The following is a 12,891-nucleotide window of genomic DNA, read 5'->3' as shown; positions in this document are numbered from 1 at the left end:
TACTCCGGGTCCTCCGGTGTTTCCCTCCACGTGTACAAACGTGCGTTTAGCGTTATTTGGCTGCTATAAATTTCCACGTGATAAGTCCCCCCACTTCGTTGATCTATAATTGGTGATAGCCTGGTCGCTTTTGAAAAAAAGAGCTGTATAGCTCAGTGGGCCTTACCTGGTCAAATAAAAATATAGTTTCTAGTTTTACATTCACGACAGGGCGAGCGTCATCGCCAGCGAACAGACCCAAGAGCGCAAGTGGTTGAGATTAGCCTTCACCGCTGCAAATTCTGATGAGGCTAGAATGCAGAGGTGAGTTGTTGTAGTACATGCCGGGTGGTGTTTGGCAGTCGTGAGTGTAGAACCGCTTTGTGTTTGCAATTCCTCACCTACCTAAATGTCTTACCCCCCTTTAGGTTTTGTGCAACCTTGGATCAATGACATACAATTTAAATTTGTTAAACCAGAAATGTTCGTGAGAAAATGAGCTATTGTTTAGTTTTAGCTCACCGTGCACACGTGCACCGTGCGTCGGCGGCGGCGTCGTTCATATTTACCGAATTAAAAAATGACCGCTTGGGTGGGATTGCACACGGCGATCGTCGTCGCCCCCCCTCCCCTGCCCCCCCTTACAGGCAGACCAAATGTCCACTCGCAGGCCGGTCAGTGCCGGATGAAGGTAGTGCACGGGGCCTGTAGCATATGTTATAAAGGGGCCCTAAATAAAATAAAAACACGTAAATATTAAAACACATTTTTTACTTGCATTGTAAAGTAATTGTATTGTTTCATTAGCTATACAGCCAGATAATAGGACAAATCGCTCACCTTAAACACCCAGTCGTTCATAAAAGTTGAAGGCAGTATAGTACTATAGTAATAGAACAAGTGCAAAATCACTGAACCGGAATTGATAGCTTGAAAGCATTTAGCGCGGGGCCCTTGAAAGTGCGGGCCCCGTAGCATTTGTAGCTACTTGTGTAGCTCCACAAATAGCTACATATACATGTGTAGCTACATATACATGTGTAGCTACATATACATGTGTAGCTACATATACATGTGTAGCTACATATAGATGAGTAGCTACATATAGATGAGTAGCTACATATACATGTGTAGCTACATATAGATGAGTAGCTACATATAGATGAGTAGCTACATATACATGTGTAGCTACATATAGATGAGTAGCTACATATACATGTGTAGCTACATATACATGTGTAGCTACATATAGATGAGTAGCTACATATACATGTGTAGCTACATATAGATGAGTAGCTACATATAGATGTGTAGCTACATATACATGTGTAGCTACATATACATGTGTAGCTACATATACATGTGTAGCTACATATAGATGAGTAGCTACATATACATGTGTAGCTACATATAGATGAGTAGCTACATATACATGTGTAGCTACATATAGATGAGTAGCTACATATACATGTGTAGCTACATATAGATGTGTAGCTACATATACATGTGTAGCTACATATACATGTGTAGCTACATATAGATGAGTAGCTACATATACATGTGTAGCTACATATAGATGAGTAGCTACATATAGATGTGTAGCTACATATACATGTGTAGCTACATATAGATGAGTAGCTACATATACATGTGTAGCTACATATACATGTGTAGCTACATATACATGTGTAGCTACATATAGATGAGTAGCTACATATACATGTGTAGCTACATATACATGTGTAGCTACATATAGATGTGTAGCTACATATACATGTGTAGCTACATATAGATGAGTAGCTACATATACATGTGTAGCTACATATACATGTGTAGCTACATATAGATGAGTAGCTACATATACATGTGTAGCTACATATAGATGAGTAGCTACATATACATGTGTAGCTACATATACATGTGTAGCTACATATAGATGAGTAGCTACATATACATGTGTAGCTACATATAGATGTGTAGCTACATATACATGTGTAGCTACATATAGATGAGTAGCTACATATACATGTGTAGCTACATATACATGTGTAGCTACATATAGATGTGTAGCTACATATACATGTGTAGCTACATATAGATGAGTAGCTACATATGTAGCTACTTTTGCTACTAGGATAATCCGGCACTGAGGCCGGTGCCGAGCCATCTTGCGCCGCACAGGGACATCTGCCGCTTGGGGGGAGGAGTGCCCTTGGAATTGTTTGCGATGAGATCTGACGACCGGTGCATTGCATTGCTAAGGCGTGTAAGTGCCATTTGAATGCAAAATGTATTATTATTATTAAGTTCACTCTGGTACTGGAAGCAGTGTCTCCTGTTGGCGGGGAGAGTGGAAGGATTCGGATTGGGTGTGGCCACACACACACACAAATTCCCCTGATTACTGGAGGCTTTAGCCGATTGAGATATATATATAGATATCATAATTAGCAACATGTTGCACGACTTTTTGGCGGTGCGCGTTCCCTGCGTGCTCATTCTTGCGCGCGGTTTGCGAAAACGCCCGGTGGGACCGCGTGCGTTCGTCTCGTTGCAGTTCTTCAGCACATTATTCGCGCCGTTCAACTTCATGGTGGAGAAGATCGAGAGCTTTCTTCCATCCAGCCTGTGGCACCATCTCACTCGGATCTGACGACGTAGGCGGGAGGGGGGCGCGTGGGGGGTGAAGGGGTCAGGCGGCGGGGGGGGGGGGCGGTGGTGCTGGGGTGGGGGGCGGCCCTCCGGCCCGAACCGGCCTGGCGACAGCGACCACGGGGCAGGCCGCCCCCCGATCTGTGTGACCACACTCACTCGCCTGGGACGTTTTGTGAACGGCCTCCACCGACGAGGAGAATTTCTCAACGCAGATGAACGACGACGACGGCAGCGGCGGCGACCCCCCCCCCCCCCCTTCCTTTCCGTGATGGCGGCGCCGGCGAGCGAGCTTGGAACGGAACCGGTGGTGGTGGTGGTGGTCCGGGCATGCAGCAGCTTCTCAGACTGGGCTGGCTTGCCACACGTGCCCCCCCCCCCCCCTCTGACCCCCCCCCCCCCACCCGCTTCTTCACCTTTGGACAACTTACAACAATAAACAATTAAAACACACATTGGTTACTTCTGAAGTTACCTCTAGCTTGGAAAATGTTGAAATAAAATTTGCTTAAAAAACTGTTTTAAAGATTGTGGTGGCCGGTTTTATTTTTGCTTTTTAGCGTGCAGTCTCCACGAGTAGAGAAACTAAGTTGATAAGTAACGCGGCAATGTTCGTTTTTATCAACATCCCTGTAGGAGTTTTGAGTAACTTTCCTATCGCACGTTTTATTTCATATGCAAGTCTCATGAACCACTTTAGCCATCAGATTCACCCAAGGGTCTCATATTTAGTTACATGGTACTGTGGCAGACTACTCTGTCCCCCCCTCCTCCCAATCTTCCACTCTAAGATTCGTAAAATGAGTGTACCGCATCCGGCATGTCAACAACTGTTGACATCCGGGCACCTCCGGTTAGCAAGGTTGGCTACGTACGGCGCAAAATAAAAATCAACGCACAAGCGCACAGCAGTTTCTGCTTGGGCAATCGTCGCACTCCTCCTAAGGGGAGATTCATGCCCCAAGTCACTCTTGTGGAATCACTCTCTCTTGTGTCTCCCGAGATCTCGTCTGGTGAAGCAAAAGAAGCTATCTTGAGGGAGCTCCAGCGATGGGACCGTGAGTGGAGAGGCTTCAACTGTGAGGGTACAGGGGGTATGAGGCAACTTTAACAAGGATGCATCAACAACAACAAGTTGTGTGAGGCAACTTTAACAAGGATGCATCAACAACAACAAGTTGTATGAGGCAACTTTAACAAGGATGCATCAACAACAACAAGTTGTATGAGGCAACTTTAACAAGGATGCATCAACAACAACAAGTTGTATGAGGCAACTTTAACAAGGATGCATCAACAACAACAAGTTGTGTGAGGCAACTTTAACAAGGATGCATCAACAACAACAAGTTGTGTGAGGCAACTTTAACAAGGATGCATCAACAACAACAAGTTGTATGAGGCAACTTTAACAAGGATGCATCACCAACAAGTTGTATGAGGCAACTTTAACAAGGATGCATCAACAACAACAAGTTGTGTGAGGCAACTTTAACAAGGATGCATCAACAACAACAAGTTGTATGAGGCAACTTTAACAAGGATGCATCAACAACAACAAGTTGTATGAGGCAACTTTAACAAGAATGCATCACCAACAACTTGTACGAGGCAACTTTAACAAGGATGCATCAACAACAACTTGTATGAGGCAACTTTAACAAGGATGCATCAACAACAACAAGTTGTATGAGGCAACTTTAACAAGGATGCATCACCAACAAGTTGTATGAGGCAACTTTAACAAGGATGCATCAACAACAACAAGTTGTGTGAGGCAACTTTAACAAGGATGCATCAACAACAACAAGTTGTATGAGGCAACTTTAACAAGGATGCATCAACAACAACAAGTTGTATGAGGCAACTTTATCAAGGATGCATCACCAACAAGTTGTATGAGGCAACTTTAACAAGGATGCATCAACAACAACAAGTTGTATGAGGCAACTTTAACAAGAATGCATCACCAACAACTTGTACGAGGCAACTTTAACAAGGATGCATCAACAACAACTTGTATGAGGCAACTTTAACAAGAATGCATCAACAACAAGTTGTATGAGGCAACTTTAACAAGAATGCATCAACAACAAGTTGTATGAGGCAACTTTAACAAGAATGCATCAACAACAAGTTGTATGAGGCAACTTTAACAAGAATGCATCAACAACAAGTTGTATGAGGCAACTTTAACAAGGATGCATCACCAACAAGTTGTATGAGGCAACTTTAACAAGAATGCATCAACAACAAGTTGTATGAGGCAACTTTAACAAGGATGCATCAACAACAACAAGTTGTGTGAGGCAACTTTAACAAGGATGCATCAACAACAACTTGTATGAGGCAACTTTAACAAGGATGCATCAACACAACAAGTTGTACGAGGCAACTTTAACAAGGATGCATCATCAACAACAAGTTGTATGAGGCAACTTTAACAAGAATGCATCATCAACAACAAGTTGTATGAGGCAACTTTAACAAGGATGCATCAACAACTTTTTGAGGCAACTTTAACAAGGATGCATCAACAACAACTTGTGTGAGGCAACTTTAACAAGGATGCATCAACAACAAGTTGCATGAGGCAACTTTAACAAGAATGCATCAACAACAAGTTGCATGAGGCAACTTTAACAAGGATGCATCAACAACAACAAGTTGTATGAGGCAACTTTAACAAGGATGCATCAACAACAAGTTGTATGAGGCAACTTTAACAAGAATGCATCATCAACAACAAGTTGTATGAGGCAACTTTAACAAGGATTCACCCTCACAACAAGTTGCATGAGGCAACTTTAACAAGGATGCATCAACAAGTTGTATGAAGCAACTTTAACAAGGATGCATCAACAACAAGTTGTATGAGGCAACTTTAACAAGGATTCACCCTCACAACAAGTTCTATGAGGCAACTTTATCAAGGATTCACCCTCACAACAACTTGTATGAGGCAACTTTAACAAATTACCATAAAGAAGAGTCACTGGTTCGGACAAATACAAAAATTTGCTCTTTTTTTTAAACTTCATATATATATTTTTAAATGTGTTCGCTTGAGCAACAAGTGACGGCACGGTTGTTGCAAGCAATTACGCAAGAGGCGAGGAAGGGTTTGTGGCTTTGGGTTAATCTGCCCGGCTTAAGAGTGAACAGTTGTTCTCCATTAAAGAGTGGATGGTTGTTCTCTGTTAAAGGAGGTCGTGGAGAAACCGTGGGGGAACCATGGAGATGAGCTCGAAATCCCAGCGGGGGTGCTCAGAATAACTGTGATCGATCATGCCAGATTGCAGCGACTTGCGTCATTTCTAACCGAGGGCCCTCCTTTTCGAAGCGACCTTCAGATTGCAAATCTGAGTTTTAAGACCCCGGTGGGTTCGGGCAGATTTTGGCTTAAATGTTCGCCCATCGTTAAGTTGGTAGTTTCGACTGTCCTCTGGCAACGTACTGCCCCGAATCGTTGGGCCCTCTTGGGTGGACTGCGATTGCCCTCGGATGTCGCGGAGATGTGGACGAGTGGCTCTGTCCCGATGGATGGCCGCACACGCCACCAGAATGCCGTGTCACCTATGGGGAGTTCCAAGTGCGTGGCCACAATTTGGGCAAAATTTTAGCAAAATTCGGGGCAGGAGACGTCGACTGCGAGGCACGAGGTGTCTGCTGGGCAAGGGGATATCAACCGAGTGGCAGCCAAGGAAGGGAACGTGCTCAAGAGACGTGTGCTTTTGCACAGGTTCTTGTGGTTTATTTGTTTTGTGTGTGTTTAGTTTTGTTGCCCTGCTCCCACACCTCCGATTAGCGCGGTTAGGCTGTGTACGGTGCGAAAGAAGTTCAACATGCATCCACTACACTACTATACACTACACCAGAGGTGGGACAAAGTCATTGTTATGCAAGTCCAAGTCGAGTCGCAAGTCATCAAATTCATGACTCGAGTCTGACTCGAGTCCAAGTCACATGACTCGAGTCCACATCTCATAGGTGGGACAAAGTCATTGTTATGCAAGTCCAAGTCGAGTCGCAAGTCATCAAATTCATGACTCGAGTCTGACTCGAGTCCAAGTCACATGACTCGAGTCCACACCTCTGCACTACACTATACACTACTCCACGAAACTACATTGAGAACTCATTTATTTAGAGCTGCTGTTTGTGTTTAGTTTTTTGTCCTTCCCCCGCATCTCCGATTAGCGCGGTTAGGCTACGTACGGTGCGAAAGAAGTTCAACACGCATGCGTGCGTACGTTACAATTAGGCAGGCAGCATAACACAACCTGATCTTAATTTGTTTTTACGGGAGCGCGCCTTCGCTAAAGGTTTGCTCGACGTCGTTTTTAAAATTTGGTATAAAAAAAAACCCACCGGTGACAAAATAGAATTATAATAAAATAACAAAAATTTAAACCACGACGTTTCGATCGCAACACAGGCGGTCGTCATCAGGAAAGGCTGATGTGGTTATTTTATTTGTATTATCTACGTGGCTTCACCGAAACAACTAAAGAAGCCCGCAGTCACGAAAGTTTTATGTCAAAAAAATTGGAATGAGTTTAGATGACAGGGGGGGAAAGTGCGTGCAAGGGCCGAGTCGCGGTGCGTCGCGGAAAGGTTTCGTGAAGCGGGTAGTGGGTGAGGAGCGACGGGCAGGGAACGGCGAGTGGCAACCACTGGGTCGGCATCTATCTGAGGGACGGCGTGACTGCTGGTGGCTTTCGTTAAGATGCCGCCCTGAAGGGGACGTGACCACGATTCAACAAAGCTCGCTCGCCCCCACTGTAAAAGAAAAAAAAATAGAAAAATCGCGCCCAAAATATAACAAACACATTTTCCTGCGGAGGGAGCTGGTAGGAACGTTGGGTTGCTCCGTCAATGGCCTGCAGGGTCAACGGCGGCGTGGTGTATTCCGCAAATATGCCCGACTGTGAGGGCGGGCACAAGCCGGCGTGAGTAGGTTAAACGTTGAGTTTTATATGGGCACAACGGGGTGACCAGCCCCTCCCCACCCAGCCCCACCCCCCACCCAGCCCCTTCCCACCCTCCCCGCCCAGGCCCTCCCCACCCAGCCCCACCCAGCCCCACCCTCCCCACCCTCCCCTCTCCACCCAGCCCCACCCCTCCCATTTTTAGATGCACGACGGACGGACGGACACAATAATCCCCTGTGGGCTGGTGTAACCAAGAGGTTCCTACCAGTATAAGTGTAACCCCTTTCTGGCAATGAAAACAGTTTGTGTTCAGATGTTAAAACACCGAACAGAAACCTTCCGTGGAGTTTGCCGTGCTCTGTGTGCTCTGTGTGTGATGTCCCTCTGTGTGGTTTAAGCCATTTTCACCTGAAGACAAGCGCTTGTGTTGCGTTCGAAACGTCATGATTTATTTTAATTTTACCGAAAGAACCAATCCTGTCTGCATTAACCACACACAGTCCTTTGTGGTGATCATGCAAACAAAAATACATCCTCTGATAATTATATATGGCATTGTCTCCAGTGTGGACCAATCAGTTTAAAAAAAAAATACATGCTCTGATTATTATATATGGCATTGTCTCCAGTGTGGACCAATCAGTTTAAAAAAAATACATGCTCTGATTATTATATATGGCATCCGAGCATGTTTTTTGTTTTTTTGTTTGCATGTTCACCAACAAGTGTGTGGTTAAATGATTCGAGGGGAGAAAAAAAGTGAGAACTTTTTTTTTTTAAATGTTAATTTTAATTTTTTTTAAGCCTAGAAATGCCGTAAAATGTTCTATTATTTATATTTTTATTTACTATTTTTATTTTTACCTACGTGACTTTACCGAAAAAACCTAAGAGTATGAATCCTTGCAAGTCACGAAAGCTTCAAATCTATAATTATTTCAAGCGACTTTGCGCCCCTGTTTACAATTACGCATCATAATGAGTGCCGGTGATTGGCAGCCTTCTGCATAATGAAGCATTTTACGTCTCTCGCAGCCTTTGCACGACGTGCCCCCCCCCCACCACTCCCCCCCCCCCCCTCATTCCACGCGCATGAGCCCCCCCCCAACCACCACCCTCCATCATCCCCCCCCCCCGCCCCCCAACCACCACCCTCCATCATCCCCCCCCCCGCCCCCCAACCACCACCCTCCATCATCCCCCCCGCCCCCCAACCAACCCCCCCCCCCCCCGCGAGTGATCGTGAGGATTCACGAGGGGCCAAGAAGGGGGCCCAGGGTCCAGGGAAATCTCGACCCCCCCTCCCCTGCTGGCCTACGTAGCCGCTGTCGAATCTATGTGGGGGCAGGGGGGGATTTTGATTTCCTCTCTCATGAATTATGTCAGCCCTAGGTTGGATTAAAAAGAAGTGGGGGGGGGGTGGGAGTTGTGGTGGGTGGGTGAAGTAAAAGTGATGTCACCTCGGTCGACCGCTTTATTGCGACAGCTTAATTCATCATCATCGTCGTCAACCTCACGACGACGACGATGATGGTGGTGGTTACAAATTCCCCTGCTGGAAGAGGGCACTGGCTCATAGGGGCGAGAACGCTGACATGAGCCGGTGGCCTAGAACCTCTCCACGCATTGATGGAGATTGGGGGGGGGGGACAATCAGCTTCTGCGGAGGAGCGACTTGGGGTTACGGGCATCGCAGCCTCGTGAGGGATGGTGACAACGAGGGCGGTAGGCCATCCGTTGTGGAGTTTAAATATCTCGCAAACCCTCGTGGTAGAACGATAGTCCATGGGGGGGGGGGGGGGGTGAGGGGGTTAGAAATGTCTGAAACCAGCCACCACCCGACACAGCCAACTAGTAAGGTTTGTCACGTAAACAGAACGTGGCCAATTCGTCACTAGTACAACACTAACCGGTGTGTTGGCGAGCAAAGCCACGACATTTATAATTCGGCCATATCGGTTTTTTTTGGGGTTATATCGTGTAAATATCTAAATGTGTCGTTAAACCCGCCACCACCCGACACAGCCAATTAGTAAGGTTTGTCACGTAAACAGAACGTGCCAATTCGTCACTAGTACAGCACTAACCGGTGTGTTGGAGAGCAAAGCCCACGACATTTTACAATCTTGAGTACGACGTTTCGCTGGTAATTACAACTAGCATCATCAGGCGACGGACAGATTTGCGATCTGGCTGTTATCGATGATATTGGTCGCGAAGGCCTGCGTGTTAAACGGCACTACAGTAGTTGAGACACGGTTTTTTCCACACATTCAGGCGACGTCTTCGCGAGCGTGGCTCGTTGTTGGAGCATAAACGTGAGTAATCTTTAACTCGTTGGGAGTGGAGTTTTTTGTTGTTGAGACCCTTGGTACACGCGCTGCTGCACAATGCCGATGGAATCCTGAACCCTGTGGTTGCGACTCATGGAGAAACGAACACTCTCCACTGCTCCACGATGTCTACCCATCAACTGACCCTGATATTTCTGCTGTGACCTGCTGACCCGCCCCTCCACTGGACATCTGTGAAGAGGGCCTTCATAGCGAGGCGGAGTTATCCGGTGGAAATAAATATTATTCTGCTCCTGATAACAGAGACTGTTTCCACTCTTCAGCAGCGAGCCTCTTCCCCGTTCCTTCTCAGAATCGGAATATTTATTGGAAGAATCCGATGAGCTATGAAGCTTTTTTTCACCTCGCTGATGCCAATCGTATCACACTATAAACTATTTCATTTTACCAGGTAAGGACCACTGAGCTCACCCCAGTTGTTTGTGGATACAATACAGCGAGTTGGCACAGTAAGGGGCACGGGTGGTGCATCGGCCAGCAGTAATCTCAGTCGATCGACCCGTGGCACCTGCTGGGTCTGCCCCGTGACCTCCTGCCAGCGGGGCGTTCGACACTTCACGTGGCCTTAAAGTGCACTTAGCCTGGCACAAGCGCCGCGGTGACGTCGCCACTGTTGGTGGTGGAGGGCGACGATGGCCCTCCAACTGCCCAAGCAGCGTCCTTCACGAGCCTCCTGCTGCTGCCCAGGGAGCTGCTCGCACCCCATTAATCACATTCAGGTGAGCACGGCCACTTGAGAATTAGCGAGGCACGCCCCGGCGACTGCTCGGTGATTGATGGCTGCCGCCCTGTCAGTTGGGTTACCTGGGGGTAGAATATGGGGGGCGGGGGGGGGCTAGTGAGGGGGGGGGGGTAGTGAGGGAGGGGGTAGTGAGGGAGGGGGTAGTGAGGGGGGGAGTAGTGAGGGGGAGGGGGTAGTGAGGGGGCGGGTAGTGAGGGGGCGGGTAGTGAGGGGGGGGTAGTGAGGGGGGGGGTAGTGAGGAGGGGGGTAGTGAGGGGGGGGTAGTGAGGGGGGGGTAGTGAGGGGGGGGTAGTGAGGGGGGGGTAGTGAGGGGGCGGGTAGTGAGGGGGCGGGTAGTGAGAGGGGTGGGGGGGTAGTGAGGGGGAGGGGGTAGTGAGGGGGAGGGGGTAGTGAGGGGGAGGGGGTAGTGAGGGGGGGGGTAGTGAGGGGGGGGGGTAGTGAGGGGGGAGGGGGTAGTGAGGGGGGGGGGGGGTAGTGAGGGGGAGGGGGTAGTGAGGGGGGGGCTAGTGAGGGGGGGGCTAGTGAGGGGGGGGGGGTAGTGAGGGGGGGGTAGTGAGGGGGGGGATAGTGAGGGGGTAGTGAGGGGGAGGGGTAGTGAGGGGGAGGGGGTAGTGAGGGGGGGGGTAGTGAGGGGGAGGGGGTAGTGAGGGGGGGGGTAGTGAGGGGGGGGTAGTGAGGGGGGGGGGGTAGTGAGGGGGAGGGGTAGTGAGGGGGGGGGTAGTGAGGGGGAGGGGGTAGTGAGGGGGGGGTAGTGAGGGGGGGGGGGGTAGTGAGGGGGGGGAGGTAGTGAGGGGGGGTAGTGAGGGGGTAGTGAGGGGGAGGGGTAGTGAGGGGGAGGGGGTAGTGAGGGGGAGGGGGTAGTGAGGGGGGGGTAGTGAGGGGGAGGGGTAGTGAGGGGGAGGGGTGGTAGTGGGAGGGGGGGTAGTGAAGGGGGTAGGTCTTGAAGGGTGCAGAGTTATGGACCACCAAGACAGCAGTGGGGTTCACACAATATTAGTCACTCGACCGGCCCGGCTCCGAGTCGCATTTAAAGCCGCGCCTCGAAACGAGCCATCTCCACACAACACCCGCACTGCCCTCACGTTCACTCGCAACAGTCATTGTGTCATCGCAACAGTCATTGTGTAATCGCAATAGTTATTGTGTAATCGCAACAGTTATTGTGTAACTGTTGCGCTTTCGTTGCGGCGGTGTCGCAGTCGTTGGTGCCGATAATGGCGCTGTAATGACCTGTAATGAGTGGTGGTGGTGGTGGTGGTTCTGTGAAGGGCGGCGCCTGGCATCATCGTTGCAAGCACTTTGGGTTTTCTTCCGTCAGCCTTCGGGGCGTCTCGGTAGCGAGATGTTGACGACCTCGCCTGATGTACAGGAGGTCGTCGGTTCCATCCCCCGACGCCTGCTGGATATTTGGAGTTTGCGTGTCTCTCTCGCTCTTTCTCTCCCCGCGGAGATTTTTCTCCGGGTCCTCCGGGTTTTCCCTCCACATTTAGAATCAACATCACCCCGCGTTTGGAGTGTTTGGCTGCTCAAGATGTCCACGCGATAAGCTACCTTCGTTGGGGCTATCATTTGCGGCCAGGGCGCTTCTGAAAACAAAATCTACATCGCTCACTGGGCCTTACCTGGTAGCATAAAAAAATAGTTTAAAGTGCAGTGGCAAGCTTGGTGAAATTCTATATTTCTAGATTTGAAGTTTTCGTGACTGCATGGATTCATACTCTGGTTTTTTCGGTAAAGTCACGTAGAAGGGAAATTTAAGCACGTGACTTTACCAAAAGAACCAAGAAGATGAATCTCTGCAGTCACGAAAGCTTTAAATCGAAAAATGAAATTACTTCTCACTTAATCTCTGGAGGCCCTGGTTCCGCGGTTCGGTTCGCAAGTCGCGTGGCTAAAAAGTGTGCGTATCTCACGGCAGCTCGTTCGTAAGCGCGGGCGTTCGTAAGTCGGGTGTTCGTGAAGTCGTGGGACTCTGCCTCTTAATCGACGGGCGCATTCGCCACCCCAACGAAGCTCCCACGAGGCCGTGCCGGAGGGGGGCTGCACGCCGGCCATCGTGAAGTGGCGGCGGTCGTGTCGCCAGAGTTCTCTGCGGTGAGCAACAACGTTTTTTACAAAAACGAGAATGAAACTGGATTCGGCGGTGGAACGGTGTGGGGGGAGGGGGTGGGGAGACGCCCACCGCCGTCCTACAGCTTGCAGACGTCTTGGAACGGGGTGAGAGGGTCAA

General features: G+C 48.9%; 1 protein-coding gene across 4 annotated transcripts in view; it reads left to right on the top strand.

The window, feature by feature from the left end:
- Window positions 1-3,122, top strand: part of ST7 (suppression of tumorigenicity 7) — a 94,928-nt gene extending 91,806 nt beyond the window's left edge. For 2 of the 4 annotated variants that reach the window (XM_078876465.1, XM_078876467.1), the window contains one exon: window positions 2,537-3,122. In XM_078876465.1, the coding sequence (XP_078732591.1) occupies window positions 2,537-2,632 (96 nt within the window). In that variant the 3' untranslated portion in view covers window positions 2,633-3,122. The remainder of the gene's footprint in view (window positions 1-2,536) is intronic. The other 2 variants (XM_078876468.1, XM_078876466.1) reach the window with 2 other exon arrangements.
- The last annotated feature ends 9,769 nt before the right edge of the window (window positions 3,123-12,891 follow it).

This window comes from Lampetra fluviatilis, chromosome 44, assembly GCF_964198595.1.
Source record: "Lampetra fluviatilis chromosome 44, kcLamFluv1.1, whole genome shotgun sequence".
Classification (NCBI taxonomy): Eukaryota; Metazoa; Chordata; class Hyperoartia; order Petromyzontiformes; family Petromyzontidae; genus Lampetra; species Lampetra fluviatilis.
This window is presented reverse-complemented; position numbering and strand designations above follow the sequence as displayed.